The sequence below is a fragment of the Ipomoea nil genome, unplaced genomic scaffold, assembly GCF_001879475.1.
Source record: "Ipomoea nil cultivar Tokyo-kokei standard unplaced genomic scaffold, Asagao_1.1 scaffold2826, whole genome shotgun sequence".
Classification (NCBI taxonomy): Eukaryota; Viridiplantae; Streptophyta; class Magnoliopsida; order Solanales; family Convolvulaceae; genus Ipomoea; species Ipomoea nil.
Window position 1 is genome coordinate 2,585,416 of NW_017619254.1, and position 15,334 is coordinate 2,600,749.

Here is a 15,334-nt window from a genome sequence, read left to right on the forward strand (position 1 = left end):
GGAAATGGCAAGTTTCTGAGTGGCATATGTAGGGTAGTAAGGGTAAATAGCATTTTCCAATTAGAAATTACATTAAAAGTACTACTCCTTCCGTCCCATTTTATGTGTCTAGTTCAGTTAACGAGGTTTAACTTAAGTTATTTATATTTTATAATATAATTTTTCATAATATTAAGTTTAGTAGTAGTTTACAAAATTTATATATTTAGAAAATGCACTAGGAAAATACTATTAAACATAAAAAATCAAATTTAAAAATAAGTAACAAATACTAAATAAAATAAACAAAGAAGAAAGAGTTGATTTGACTAATGAATAGTAAGTATAACAGATAAAATGAGACATATGTAGTATTAAAAAAAAACAAAAATAAGAAAAAACAAAGAAAACATAATTTGTTTGACTAATGAATAATAAACATGTAAGGTAAAATGTCATCGATAGATGAAATATTTTATAAGAAAAATAAGAATAAATTACGGAGCATATAGTTATGTGACGATGAAAACTCACCGTCACTATTTGATGGTACATTGAGTAAGCCTTTTTTTTTTTTTTTTGGCGGGGGGGGGGGGGGGGGGGGGGGGGGGGTAATAGTTTGCAAGTCATATATGAGTAGTAAATAGCACTAGAAAAAAGTTTGTGTGACGGGCTCAACTAGAGAGTATTGATAAAAATAAAACCCATGACTTTATGGTATGATATTCACATTTCACTTACTTAACCACATTTTTTAGGGTAAAAAATTATATAGTTGTAAAGAATGACATCGGCAAATTATACAATGGATCAGAGTTTGCCTTACATTGTCAACCCTGATAAAAAATAACCTTCAGATTATGTACTTGCATATGTCACATTATATATTTGTAGTTAATTATTTATGTACCTGTAAATAAATTGAAGGCACATCACACAATAATTACATACACATAAGATATTAACTACAGACACATAAACTATTAACTGTAGATACATAATATGTTAATTGTAGACACATAACATGTTAACCAACATCTTATGTGTCTACAGTTAACAAATTTTGTATATACAATTAACAATTTATGTGTCCATAGTTATCATGTTTAGTAGGGTGATACGAAGTATTTTGATATGGATTTTTTAAATTTGTTTTGCATGTTCATTTATAGTATATATACTGTTTTAAAATGAACATACACACACAAAAAAAACATACAGTATATTAAAAACAAATTTGTATATGTAATTCTTCTTACAATGTAAACTATGATTCATGGTATAATTTGTACTGTAAGAAATTCACACTCTTTTTAAGTGGAATGATCCGTAGGGCAAATTATATTGTGGACCATAAATAAATGTTGATTTTTAAATTAGAGTTGAGTTATTGTTAGACTTTATATGAAATAATTTTTTCAATACGTCAATTTAAGTTGCGTTGAGTTATTGTTAGACTTTTTATGAAATAATTTTTTCAATACGTTGATGGTTCCGGCGAACGAATAATCATGGAGTCCTCCTCTTTCCGGGCATATTCAGGATTCCAAGAGAGACTGGGTCTGGTTTTTTGACCCGATCGCTTCAACTAGCGGAGACTCTTGGAACAGCTGGAATAAGAAGTCCCCAAGTTAGCGTATTATGGGGGACCGTCAAGCACATCCGGCACTTCTAGGCCCCTTCCCGGCTACTGGATCACTCCAGTGCTTCGGGCCTCAAACGGGGCCCCCGGGAGGCCAGTTGGAGGCAGCAGAAACCGCATCGAAAAAGTGTCTTTGCCTTCTTGCCGCTTGCTGACTTATTGCATTTTTCTTGATTACTTAAAAAATAATTGAGCTCCTCATACTTAACAACAACTCATTTGTATAAAATGTATCAATTGAAACACAAATTAATGCCAAAGATTTAGCCAAATGAACATTATAGTTTATAGCCAATGTATATGTAATAATGAAGTCATGATAACACTAAACAAATCCAAAATAAGAAATATTGGGTTGCATTCTGGGTTGTGAGTATTGGCCCATATGTTTAATTACTTCCGAGATGGACCTGAAATTCTCAATCGGGCCCAAATAGCAAACAGTCGTCTGTTTCAGGGAAGAAAGCTTGGGAAAAAAGCATACGAAGAAGAAATAGAAGGAGGCTAAGCTGAACCGAGTCGACTCACTCAATTCTGAAAATCCAGTGCTCTGCAATTCATCAGGTTTCTCTCTGAATCTCTTTATGTCTCTATACTTGAACGCTTGTTTCTGTTAAAATTATTTATGCCTGATGTTCGTTTTTATAGTGATTGATTTGCTGAAAACTCGATCTTTCAATTTAGTGTACCAGCAAAATTTGCTAGATTTTGAATGTAAAGGTGAACAGAACCGTGTCGTCTGACTACTGACTTGGGAGATTAGAATTTGAAAGAAATATACTATTCTTTTATAAATTTCTTTTGGCGATATGATAATCTTAAAGCGGTGTAAATAGGTGATAGGCTCATTTGGAGTTAATGAACTAAGTGGAAAAATGGTAGACAATACACCAGAAGAGTATAAGGGGATTGAAGGAGTCCTTTATGTTCTTATGATTTTCACATTTTTTGTGGTTTAAATTAGAGATTCGTAGGGTTGGAAAAGATTGAATGTGTTTGCTAAATATACACAAGAGAATTAAAATAGTTAAATTAACTTTATAATTAATCATCTGAGAATGATATAGATGATATTGCCATATTGTGAGGGAATGCTTATGTACCTGCACTGTGTAACTCATCTTGTCAATGTAAGTTTTGATGGATTAAATTTATGCAATGTGGTTGTCCTGTTGAGAATTAAATCAATTAATTTCAGTAAAACTGTGGGAATTTATTTTTGCAGCCTTTATGTTTGCTAAATCCTAATTACCATTCAAATTTTATGTATTATAAGTACTGTTGTCAAAAGGAGTTGATTGTTAGTTAATAGACATTTGGGTTTGTAAAAGTTTAGAAGTTTCATAGGTGATGTTTGTCGGTTTTTAAAGCACATATCTTTTGAGCATTTCAAACCATTTAAGTTATAATTCAGAATTGTTTTACTGTACTGTTACTATTCTCATAGATGACAAGACCCATTGACAATTAGTCTTTCTGCTGAAGTTGTTAAGTTCGTTTGTTGCAGAATTCACAATGTCGCGAAGGTATGATAGCCGTACAACTATCTTCTCTCCTGAAGGTCGTCTGTACCAGGTTGAGTATGCAATGGAGGCAATTGGAAATGCTGGCAGTGCCATAGGCATATTATCTAAAGATGGAGTTGTGTTGGTTGGTGAAAAGAAGGTCACTTCCAAGCTTCTTCAGACATCAACATCTACCGAGAAGATGTACAAGATTGATGACCATGTGGCATGTGCTGTCGCAGGAATAATGTCTGATGCCAACATTCTTATTAACACTGCTAGGGTCCAGGCTCAACGATATACTTACGCTTACCAAGAACCAATGCCGGTAGAACAGCTAGTTCAGTCTCTATGTGACACTAAACAAGGCTACACACAGTTCGGTGGACTCCGTCCGTTTGGAGTTTCTTTTCTCTTTGCAGGATGGGATAAGAACTATGGCTTCCAGCTCTACATGAGTGACCCGAGCGGAAACTATGGAGGATGGAAGGCTGCAGCAATCGGAGCAAACAATCAAGCTGCACAATCAATGCTAAAGCAGGACTACAAGGATGAGATCACAAGGGAGGAGGCTGTTCAGCTTGCTCTCAAGGTGCTTAGCAAGACAATGGATAGCACAAGTCTTACTTCAGAGAAGCTCGAACTGGCCGAGGTATTCCTCTCTAATGGAAAAGTTAAGTACCTAGTGCACTCACCCGAGTCCCTGAATAAATTGCTTGCCAAGCTTGGATTGACCCAACCCACCGTGGAGACCTAAAACCACTTCATATGATTTTAACTCTCTTCTCAGACCATGCTTGTACTTCTTTTGAAACTCGGGATTGTTCAATATAATGGTGAATTAGGTACTGTTCAATTATGTTTCGGAACTTGTTTGGTCATGTGGATTATCCCAGCAATACTGCTGTTCAATTTCCTTTGTTGCCTCTTATCTATGTTGTCATATCATATATGCTAGATTATGAAGTTTTCTTACAATCTGTTGCTATAATCACATACAATCATACAGTGATTGCTGTTTAGACTAATCAGAATGAGAAGTTGAAATGGAACAAATATTTATCAAGTGTTTAGAACTCCCAGGATGACAGCACTTTAGTTTGCCTGTTCATGCGCTGAGGGATGAACACATTGAAGTAATCATCAATAATAATGCTATTTTTGGATTTGCATGCATGTTTCAAAAAGTTGTTAATGTTTGGAAGTGGTTTGGTTTTCATTAGTGACTCAAGGATCTCTTCTTCCTTCATTGTTCACTACTCTTTCTGTGAAACACAAAATAGATTCAATATTTAATATCTGAACTGGAAACAAATTTGATTTTATATATATATTATATAAGTTATAACTTTGATTTATGGGAAAGTCTGTAGTCACTATCTCAAGGTTGTCTTGTGACCTTAGTGGCAAGCAACCAAATCAGTCTAGGTTGCCGAATATAGAACATTATGATTATAAGTCAACTGTCCGACTAACTTGATTAGAGTTGCCCATTATATATAAACTTGCCTATTAGAGTGCAGTTGAGTTGGTATCTAATTTTATCCGCTCTATTGCCGCTCATATGAGATAGAAAAAATGTTTTTTTACTCTCCTGATGTGACTTTCATTTGTTAAGAGTGCCATTAAAAAAATATAAAATATAAGAGGGCTATGTATAACTCGATAGATATCCACAGTAATATAAAATAAGAAGTGTACAATATATCTTTTTAAGGTTTCCACTTTCCACGTTCGATTTTTACGTTCGAACATAGTGACTAATTCCATTGCTGAATTGTATGTATCTCTATTAGGTGGAACAACTGACCTGGAAATTTAAGGCTACTCTACACCTAAAGTTAAGGATCGAAACGTCACTCTCTATTAGGTGGAACAACTGACCTGGAAATTTAAGGCTACTCTACACCTAAAGTTAAGGATCGAAACCTTGACGTTTAGTTAATGATGGATGAGTCCCACTCACTCAACAATACCCAATAAGTTAGTGTACAATATATCTTGATTTTGTGGGAGGAAGAAAAAAAAAATGAATCTTTCATTTTTATCATCAAGACGTACCACATCCGATATAAAGTGTGTGTGGGGTAAATATAGTATTCGTAAAACTCAATTAATTACTAATTAGGGCATTTTCGAAAAATATTTGAAAACAATAAGGATCTAATTATTATTGCTAGAAACATAAGGGTGTTCAATTGAAATCTTCCCAGAATTACAGTACTTTAAATCCTGAACATGCCGGGAATCTAACACAGAAAATCCGACCTCATGGTCCAGTTGCCGGAGAAGCTCTCCCCGAAAGCTCTCTTAAAACTCCTAAAGTCTGAGAAGAACCCTAACTCGGCACTCGCCCTCTTCGATATAGCGAGTCAGCATCCGGGTTATGCTCACAATGACGCCGTCTTTAATTACATCCTCCGCCGTCTCTCCTCCGACCGAAGATTTGCTATCCACATTACTCGAATCACCGACATGATTCGGACCCAGAAATGCCCGTGGTCAGAGGATTTAGCGCTCACCGTTATCAAAGCATACTCGAAAAACTCCATGGTGGATAAAGCGGTAGAGGTTTTTCAAAATATGAAGGCGATTTTCGGGTGTCAACCTGGGGTCAGGTCTTACAATAGTATGTTCAACGCTTTTGTGGTTTCGAATCAGTTGGGCAAAGCAGAGTTGTTTTTTAGACACTTTGAGACAATGCGGGTTTCACCCAACTCTGAAACCTACAATATTTTGATTACAGTTGCGTGCAAGAGGCGGAAGTTTTTCCAGGCAAAAGAGATCTTAAATTTGATGTGGGAGAGGAACTTGAAGCCTGATGTGTATAGTTATGGGACTTTGATCAATGGGCTTGTAAAGAATGGTGATTTGAATGATGCCTTAGAGGTGTTCGATGAAATGTTTAGTAGGGGAGTGACACCAGATGCCATGTGTTATAATATTTTAATGGATGGACTTTTCAAAGAAGGTGATTCGAGAGGTGCCAAAAAGATATGGGATAGGTTATTGCAAAGTGAGTCTTCATATCCAAATGTGGTTAGCTATAATGTAATGATCAGTGGGTTGTCTAGGTGCGGGAGGTTTAGTGAGGCGTTCGAACTATGGGATAGGATGAAGAAAAACAAGGTAAAAATGGATGTCTTTACATATAGCTCATTAATTCATGGGTTGTGTGAGTCAGGGAATATCAATGGGGCCGAGAGGCTTTATAAGGAGATGACTGAGAGTGGGATATTACCAGATGTTGTGATATATAATGCATTGCTTAATGGGTACTGCAAGTTTAAGAAGATTAAACATTGTTTTGAGTTGTGGGAGTTAATGGCAAGGGAAGATTGTCGAAATGTTTCTAGTTATAATATATTTATGAAAGGGTTGTTTGAGAATGGAATGGTGGAGGAAGCAATTGCTGTTTTGGAGCTCTTTAAGGAGAATGGGTATGTTGCTGACTCTATGACATATGGAATTTTGGTTCATGGGCTTTGCAAAAATTCAAATGTGAACATGGCACTACAGGTGTTAAAGGAGGCTGATGACAGTAGAGGAGAGCCAGATGCTTATCTATATTCGGCTATCATTAAGGGGTTATGCACAGAAGGAAGACTGTGTGAAGCAGCTGCTATTATCGATCATATGGGAAAAAGTGGCAGTAAAGTAAATCCCGCTGTTTGCAATGCACTAATTAGTGGCTTTATCCAAGGTAATAAGATTGAGGACGCATTGAGATTTTTTGGTGAACTAGGCAATAAAAATTGCTTAACCAATGTAGTGACCTATAACATCCTTGTTCATGGTCTATGCAATGCTGAAAAATTTGGTGAAGCCTATGACATTGTTAAGGATATGCTTCAGAAAGGATGGAAGCCAGACATTATAACATATAGCTTGTTAATCAATGGTCTTTGCAAAACTGGCAAGTTAGACATGGCGTTGAACTTGTGGAATCAAGTTCTTAGCAGGGGTGTCAAGCCTGATACAACTATAGGTAATGTTATGATTCATGGGTTCTGCTCTGCTGGAAAACTTGAACAAGCATTGCATCTGTATCTTAACATGAGCCAGTGGAACTGTGTCCCCAATCTGGTTACTCTCAACACACTTATGGAGGGATTTTACAAAGCTAGGGACAGTCGAAATGCATCTGCAATTTGGGCTCGCATTCTCAGAGGTGGATTTCAGCCTGATATCATTTCTTACAATATTACTCTTAAAGGGCTTTCTTTTTGCAATAGGATATCAGATGCCAACTTGTTCTTGAATGATGCTCTGAGTAGGAATGTCTACCCAACTGTAATTACATGGAACATACTCGTCAGAGCTGTTATTTATGGTGAAATTCAATGTGATAATGTTGATTTATCAACCATGCAAAGTAAGTCTTCTTCTCCTAAACTTGTCTGTTTATTTGAGATTTATAGAACTACAGTTGGTTTGCCCATTTAAATTTCTTCTGGGTTTGTAGTACATGGGAACAACAATACATTGCATTGTTACTATTCTTCTTAACAGTTCATTGAGAGTGTCTATTTGTTCTATTATTCATGCTTGACAGTTTTTGTAACCATTAGGTGTTAATTTCAATTTTTTAGATTGTAATTGCGTTGTGCTTTGATATGTGGGCATAATGTGTGCATCCTGATATGTTGTATTAACAGAGTGTTGCTCCATTTCAAGTTATGCAAATGCTGCTCATCATGCATGGCTTTCCACCAGATACCTGCTTTTCTACAGAAGAATATTTTTAAAGTTTATATGATTTTGTGCTGCTGATATTGATTGGCTATAGTATTCTTTAGATCGTTGCTTTTAATGTGATGGCCTAACATGGTTGTCTAAATACTTTTGCAGTTTTAGAAAATCAAGGTCATGAAGTCAGTTCCCTCTAGATCCTCATCTTCAAGTTATATTCTATGGTACTCAACCTGACAACCTTTAATATATCTGGCATTCTGTTGGGGATGCATTATAATGTATGGCCTGTATCATAAATTACTTGTGCAGGAATCTAGGAATTCAAAGTAAAGATATGAAAGATGTTCCAGTTATCGAATTGTGCTTTTGATGCAAAGGGAATATTCTTTAAATAGGGTAAGGTACTGCTAGTTTTTTTTGATCCTAAAGTTTGGACTTGTTCTTATGGAACTGCTGGCAACTGAAAACTGTCATTGTTTTATTACATTATATGGAAGCTTCGGCTTCAAGGGATCTAACTATCTTTTTGTTCTAGACTTTTGGGTGGGAGTAGCGTTTCTACTTCTGGTTTTAGGTAGCAAACTAGGACTATCTATTTATCTAACATATTCATGCAAAAGATTTGCCAGAGTTGTGTATGCTATTAAGGTTGAACCTAATGTGCAAGGCTCCTGCATCATGCAGGGATGGAAGATATATGCAATCTTTTTTGTTAGAGAGAAAAAGGGCTTGAATTCTTGACTACCATCCGCTTGTGAGCACTTGGCAGTATACACATGACATATGTAAGCTACACAACAAATAGTACTTCGGTCAAATAATTAATATAAAGCTACATCATATGTAATATACATTTTTGAAAGTCAGATAATTAATATAAAGCATCGGTTATATCAATGGCTTTGGTAGCAGCAGTGGGCTTACCAAACACAATTGCTGATGCAAAAGAGAAGTGGCATGATGTATTAGCCTCAAGTAATATAAGATCTATTCTGGGGTTATGACTCATGCTATATACATATTTCACAAGAGAATTAGTATTTAAACCTCTTCATATGGAATAAAATGGATTTACTTTTTCTCTTCTCCAGATTTCTGTTTTCTAGTTATTTCTGTTTCTGTTTCTGATATCATTGTTTGTTCATAGACATACTGAGAAAGCAAGCCTACCAAAATTATCCCAAGAATTGTGGGTTTTTGCCAGCTGGAGGGTGAAGTGATCAATGCATCAACAATTCCAACTCCTACTATGCAGATTAGCGCCAGGTAAATATTTCTTCGAGTTTTTGACCCTGCACTCTCTCTACTAAGCTTCCCAATTTTCTCCATCTCTTCCTTAGCTTTTGCTTTGTCCACAGGTTTTCTTTGCATTAGATTCTTAAAGAACAACCCTTCGTTTCTATCCTTCTCTATTTGACCTTCAAAGTCTGCTAACTGCTTTTCATTCTCTTCAATCTCCTGCTTATTCATCTCTACTGATTCTTCAAAGGCTTGCATCTGGTTCTCGATATTTTCCATAATCTGCTCAACAAAACCAACAAAATTCAGAAATCAAGAGATGAAACATCCAGCGGTAAATCCCAGGATTTCTAAACAGTTGCTAGACACTAAGAAGTCAGACACAGACCCTTGCACCAGCTTCATCAAGCTCTTTGAGGGCATTTTCTCCTATCTGATTCATCTCGGCATTGGCTTCTTCAGCAAACTGGGTCAGATAGGCTGCTCTTTCGTCTAAATAGTCAGTCAGGCGAACTTTCTGGGTCTGAAGCATTGCAATTCTGGCAAGCAGTTCCTGATTACGCGCATCTCCTTCAGGAGGAGGAGGAGGAGGAGCATCTGAATCTGTAGAATCATTGGACTTGCAGAATGAGAGTATGGGGTTCTTCCTCTTGAAGTGGCCTCTTGTGGGAAGAAGAGGATGCTGGGTGAGAGTGAAAGAGGAATGTATTGCTTTGAGGTAAATCATTTTTTTTTTCTTTTTGTTTTTTCTACTTTGATTGATTTAGGTTTGGGGAAGAAAGATGGAGTAGTAGGGGAAGAAGAGTCTTCCTGCAGGTGTAAAATGGAAGTGTTCTGAACCTCTAACGACTTATCCATTTTGAGTTCTTGGAACTACTTTGTTCTTATCATTCAAATAAAAAGTGTCTTGCTTGTGGGCCCTCATGCTTATGTGTAATGTTTTTTGTTTTTTAGGTACCCATTTCATTTTTTAAAAATGGGAATATTTTAAAATGCTGCGTGCACGGCATTTTAACCTGTATATTAACATGCTTTACTTGTTTTTTTTTGAGAGTTGTACTTTAGGCTTAACGAACATACTCCATATATAAATAAGTAGAGCTCAAAATGACAAAAAGAGAGAGCCTATAAGAATAACATTATCCTGAAATTTCATCACTAGCAAAGTGACATGGAGTTTTCTTTTTTAATTTTTTCTTTTTTACTGCTTGTAATGTAAATCTTTGCAGTATGAAACCATTGCAAACTTACTAAACCATTGCAAATACATACAAATTAAATTTATTATACACTTACTCATTTAATAACTTTTTCATTTGTTTCTTGTACAATTATTTTTTATTTTCATTCATAGTTAATGTATTTAGTTGCATCAGCTCGATTAATAATACTCCGTATATTTTTCTCCCATTCTTCTTGTTGTTTCAACATTTTTTCTTGTCGTTTCATGTACTATTTCTTAAGATTTAACTTTAACATTTTCATAGTCAATTGCTAGTCAATTGTCTTGTATTTCCGATTTCGTTAATTGTATTGGTGATTGCTTTCTTTTTCTTTTCATCTTAGAAGAGTCACTTTCCATAGGATGAGTGGTAGACACTCCCACAAATGGGTTTTCACTTTGCTTGTGAAAATATTTTTTATAGTGATGATTTGTATTTCCCTAACTTGATATTTTTTGTTCTCTTTGAACCTCTATCTCTGGTAAAGTTAGCATCCACGGCCTTCACATCTTAGTTATGCTACTTCTATTCATTCCTTAGCACTTTCTAAGCATGTAAAAATATACAATTTTCTTTTCTCAATTTTGCGATATAATTGTTTTATTTTTATTTTTTTAATTAGCTTCATTTAAGCAACTTTCCTTATACAAAATTTGTTCATAACAACCAATGAACTTTGAAACTACATGAGTTAGTCTCCCCCAATGATTTTGCAATACATGTTTATTTCTTTTTGTTGGCTCAAGTTGGTGATGATACTAGTTATCAAATTCAACAATGCCGCATCAAAAGTTGTTACCACTTTTATCATTTCTAATTACTACATCTTTACTAATGTTGAGTCATATTCTATATAACAACAATTCATCCTCATTTATTCATCGACTTTTCAATATGCTTGGACGTGGTGTTTCTTTAAGTGTTTATATTTCTTGTGTTAGATATTCAAGAAATTCTAACAAAGGTAGATTACTTGCTGGTGTAGGGGGAGTAATCCCAATGGAGTAGAAATTGAATAGGTTGAGAAAACACCTCGATACATGCTAGGTAAGTAATGATAATTAAGAAAAGAGAATCTATTGACTTCATTAGTATTATTATGTGAAATTAAAATTGTGAGAAGTTGAAAAATGAATTGAATTGGTTGGTGTGAAGGATTCATTTTAAGTTACAACAACTATTGGCCAAGGTGGATGAAGTTAAAGAATGAATGAATCAATATAATTCATGAATGATCCATTATTTATAGGTAAAATACTTGTAGGAATTTTTATCAATGTTGCAAAAATCGCGCCTAGGCGCCATTGCGCCGCCGCGAAGAAGGCCAAAATCGGCAATCTCTGCGGCCGGCCGCCTAACCGGCCGGTCGGCGATTTTTTTTTTTAAATGTCGGAAAAGTTTCGGAAGGCATAACTTTTAAATCGCGTATTTTTTCGAGATCTATACACCGCAAACTGTCGAAGGCGGTTTGGTCCACTAATTTCTCAAAAAAATGCTTCTTTAGCTCTTAATTTTAGTTTTTTATATATTTAGATGGTTTAAACAATCTTTTGAACAATTTTACAACCACTTTTGTAAATAGTTTCTATGAAATAACTATGAAAACCTTATGTTTTAGTACTAAATTTTGAAAATTTTTAATTAAATTTTTTTTTAATTAAAAAAAAAATTAAAAAAAAAATCGGCGGCGCCTAGGCGCCCCCTTGGCGCCTAGGGGGCGCCTAACGTTTTTTGCAACATTTATTTTTATATAAAATGATTATTTTCTTTGGTAGATTCTTGTAGGGATTTCTTACGAGAATTTCTTAGTCAAAATAATTATATTCTCAGATTCTTGTAAAATTATTAGGCAAAATAATGATATTTCTTATGAAAATTTCTTAGACAAAATGATGATATTCTTTACCCATGTTATATATCACCTGTTATTTCTATCCATTAGTTCCTTCTACTTATCTCATTACTCATTCTTTCACATTCTAATTCCTTCTAGTATCATCCGGATTAAACATTAAGTGCATGCCTTCTTGTAAGTGTACCATTTGGCAACCAAAATGAACACCCCCAAATTCATCACACTCAGCACAGCCAACAGCCAGACAAAATAGTGCAGCTAGCCCACCATAGATCAAATTATGGGGTATCCACCCCGGACCACCCTTCCTAGTACTAATCTCCGTGACAACGTTAACCAGCATCGTACTCAGATAGTTCCCGCCGGGCGCCGTCGTCAGCGAAAGCGCCGAGCACCTAGAAGATGAGTGAATCCGTTGTTGTTCCGAGTCTTGGGTCCATTGTGTTGCCCTGTAACACGAATAGTGTCCCCATTTGAGTGTACAAACAGTTATCTACTGGTAAATTATACCAGGAATTAGAGTTTACTTTGAGTTGTAGATCATGGTCTAAAATCAGGTTCGGGCTATGTGTATATATTAACATATGATGTGTCTGTGGTTAACAAATTATGTGCTTTAAAATAAATTATAAGCACATAATATGTTAATTACATGCATATAATCTGTTAATAGCATGTCTGCTGTTTGCATACACATAAACGTACTCCGATATAAGGCAAAGAGACAAATTAAACTCAAAAATTGATAAATGAACTAAAAATAAGAACGAGAAAAAGTAATTTTTTTTTGAAAGTTACTGGCTCTATTACATTGTAGTATCTGTTCATATACTTTCTCAACCTACTGAAACACAAAGAACCAATAACGTCTCCACTGAGGCTCCAACCCGGGTACCATTGGACCACATAGTCCTAGTACGAGAAAAAGTAATAGAATCAAATAAATGAACAAAGTGTTGAATAAAATAATATAAACGCAAGTAAGGAGAAGAAGGAAATAGAGAATGAAGAGGAAAGACCAATCTTTTCATTCATCTCCACACCATGATATAAGCCTATAAGGTGTGTCCATTACAAAGGATATAAATATACATAATGAGCAATCAAAGCATCCATTATAAATGATGTCCACTAAATATGTTTATAACACTCCTCCTTGGATATTATTTGTCCACATCTTACTTCGATAAAGGAAATAGAGAATGGAGAGGGAATGCCGATCTTTTCATTCATCTCCACACCATGATATAAGGTGTGTCAATTACAAAGGATATAAATATACATAATGAGCAATCAAAGCATCCGTTACATCCGTTATAAATGATGTCCACTAAATATGTTTATAACACAAAGTACAACAAAAGCATATGTTAGCAAGAAAGAAATCAAGACAATTTGTATATGTATTCTTTGGTTTATTTGCTTTTACATATATTGTGGTCTCAAATTAATGACTATGAGTAAGTGGCGAAAAAGAGAGAGATTTTTAAAATATTATTATATTTGTATTTAAACATTATAAATTATAATTTTTTTTGTTAGGATAATAGTAACTATTTATTGTAAAAGATCGATTAATAAAATGAATTATATTCATGTTAAATTAATTCATAATAATAAAAAAAATCATGAGTTCAGTTTTTGTTAATATTTTCTCGATTAAATTCATCACATAAAGTATTCTTTATGAGATTTACATAATTTATATTGTATACATTATCATGTAATGGTTGCGATTTTCTTATATATTATCACATAAAAAGCATTAATTATTTAATTATAATAATTCCACTAAATTGTGATATGATAGTTATACATTGCTTTTAAATTAAATGAAATTATTTATCACATTTATGATTGGGAAAATGGCACTTTTTCCCCTGAGTTATATACTTATAGCACTTTTTTCCCCTGAATTATTTAAGTGGCTCTTTTTCCCCCTGAAATGTTAAATGGACATATTTACCCTTAAAATAAATATTTAAAAAAAATATTTCATTTATTTTTCTTCTCCAACAAATTATTACTATAATTTGGTTCAAACCAAACAGATACTTTAGCAACCAAACCAAAATATCCCAATTACAATTTATAATCAAAACGCGATATTTAGAGTTTATTAAAATAGCGAACTGGAATGGTCGGTTCATGTTCCGAACTGAAAAAATAAAATATATTTATTGTTGAATTTAGACTATTTTAAAATAAAAAATAAAATTTTAAAATAAAGACGGTTCAAAATCGCGAATCGGATCCGGAACCGCCGGTTCACGGTTCATGATCCAGTTTTTTTATTCTTAAATTTAATAAATTGAAATCCAAATATTGAGTTCTAGATCTGAATCATAACCGAAAACTTTTAATTCGATTGTTATAGTGTCTGGTTCAGTTCGTACCGAACCGTGGTAATCGCTACATATACGCAATAATTTGTTGGAGAAGTAAAATAAATAAAATGTTTACTTTAAGGGTAGAAATGTCAATTTAATATATTAGGGGGAAAAATCACCACTTTTAAAATAATTGAGGGGGCTAATGTGCTTACATAAATAATTGAGGGGGAAAAAGTGCTATGAATATATAACTTAGGGGGAAAAAGTGCCATTTTCCCTTTATGATTTATTCTTTTATTCATTTTTTTTCTTTTATTTTCCATAATTGATGAAATATTGATGGGGTGTTTGAAAAATAAATTATACTCCGTATAACATTATAACACAAATATTTAAAATTTAAAACCCAAATAACTTAAGTCGGTGGAGTGTGCCCCAAGTTTCCAACGTACACTTGTTGACTCCTGTATATAGATCTCCGCCCATCACCATTCATCCTCCTCCTCCTTCAGTGCAATCGCAGATCAAGGGAAGTATTCAAAATCTCAAGAAAAGGGAAGACGGCAGAAATGTAGTCCAACAATTTACCCGTTATAGCGAAGAGGTTTTGGAACGTTGTGAGGGCGGCTCTGTTCATGTTGCGACAAGGGATTTCCAAGAAGAGGCTCATGCTTGATCTTAATCTACGGCTGAAGCGCGGCAAGATGGCTGCCGTGCACAATCTCATCTTCCACCACCACCACTCTTCCTCCGCTGATGCTACTACGAAACCCTAGATTTCCTTAAGGTAAATCACCTTCTGTCATTTATGCTCTTTGATTAATGAATTTGAGTTTCTATAAATGTTAGATGTATTTAGTGTA

At 34.6% G+C, this 15,334-nt stretch overlaps 3 protein-coding genes across 8 annotated transcripts; 2 read left to right on the forward strand and 1 right to left on the reverse strand.

The window, feature by feature from the left end:
• Positions 1 to 2,082: 2,082 nt before the first annotated feature.
• LOC109158900 (proteasome subunit alpha type-4) lies at positions 2,083 to 4,117 on the forward strand. Its single transcript, XM_019306810.1, has 2 exons — positions 2,083 to 2,185; positions 3,129 to 4,117. Exon 2 carries the CDS (start codon positions 3,137 to 3,139, stop codon positions 3,881 to 3,883), a length of 747 nt encoding a protein of 248 aa, XP_019162355.1. The 5' UTR covers positions 2,083 to 2,185; positions 3,129 to 3,136; the 3' UTR covers positions 3,884 to 4,117.
• Positions 4,118 to 5,252: 1,135 nt separating this feature from the next.
• On the forward strand, positions 5,253 to 9,400 carry LOC109158895 (pentatricopeptide repeat-containing protein At3g09060). Of its 6 annotated transcripts, none has more exons than XM_019306802.1 (5): positions 5,253 to 7,501; positions 7,984 to 8,042; positions 8,131 to 8,217; positions 8,506 to 8,606; positions 8,969 to 9,057. In XM_019306802.1, the coding sequence occupies exons 1-2, from the start codon at positions 5,398 to 5,400 to the stop codon at positions 8,013 to 8,015; spliced, it is 2,136 nt and encodes a 711-aa protein (XP_019162347.1). In that variant the 5' UTR covers positions 5,253 to 5,397; the 3' UTR covers positions 8,016 to 8,042; positions 8,131 to 8,217; positions 8,506 to 8,606; positions 8,969 to 9,057. The 6 variants fall into 6 exon arrangements, with proteins under 6 accessions (XP_019162347.1, XP_019162341.1, XP_019162344.1 ...); XM_019306799.1 differs by having other exon boundaries at positions 5,261 to 7,501; positions 7,978 to 8,042; positions 8,131 to 8,222; XM_019306797.1 differs by having other exon boundaries at positions 5,261 to 7,501; positions 7,978 to 8,042.
• Positions 9,401 to 9,410: 10 nt separating this feature from the next.
• LOC109158902 lies at positions 9,411 to 9,996 on the reverse strand. The gene has a single exon (XM_019306813.1). It carries the CDS (start codon positions 9,785 to 9,787, stop codon positions 9,437 to 9,439), a length of 351 nt encoding a protein of 116 aa, XP_019162358.1. The 5' UTR covers positions 9,788 to 9,996; the 3' UTR covers positions 9,411 to 9,436.
• Positions 9,997 to 15,334: the final 5,338 nt, after the last annotated feature.

What these genes read in the sequence shown, in the direction of transcription:
- LOC109158900 (XM_019306810.1), top strand. Translation starts at nt 3,137, where the DNA reads ATGTCGCGAAGGTATGATAGCCGTACAACTATCTTCTCTCCTGAAGGT.
- LOC109158895 (XM_019306796.1), top strand. Translation starts at nt 5,398, where the DNA reads ATGGTCCAGTTGCCGGAGAAGCTCTCCCCGAAAGCTCTCTTAAAACTC. An exon ending in TGATTTATCAACCATGCAAA is followed by an intron (nt 7,502 to 8,968) that starts GTAAGTCTTCTT and finishes GTTTGTTCATAG; the next exon opens with ACATACTGAGAAAGCAAGCC.
- LOC109158902 (XM_019306813.1), bottom strand. Translation starts at nt 9,787, where the DNA reads ATGATTTACCTCAAAGCAATACATTCCTCTTTCACTCTCACCCAGCAT.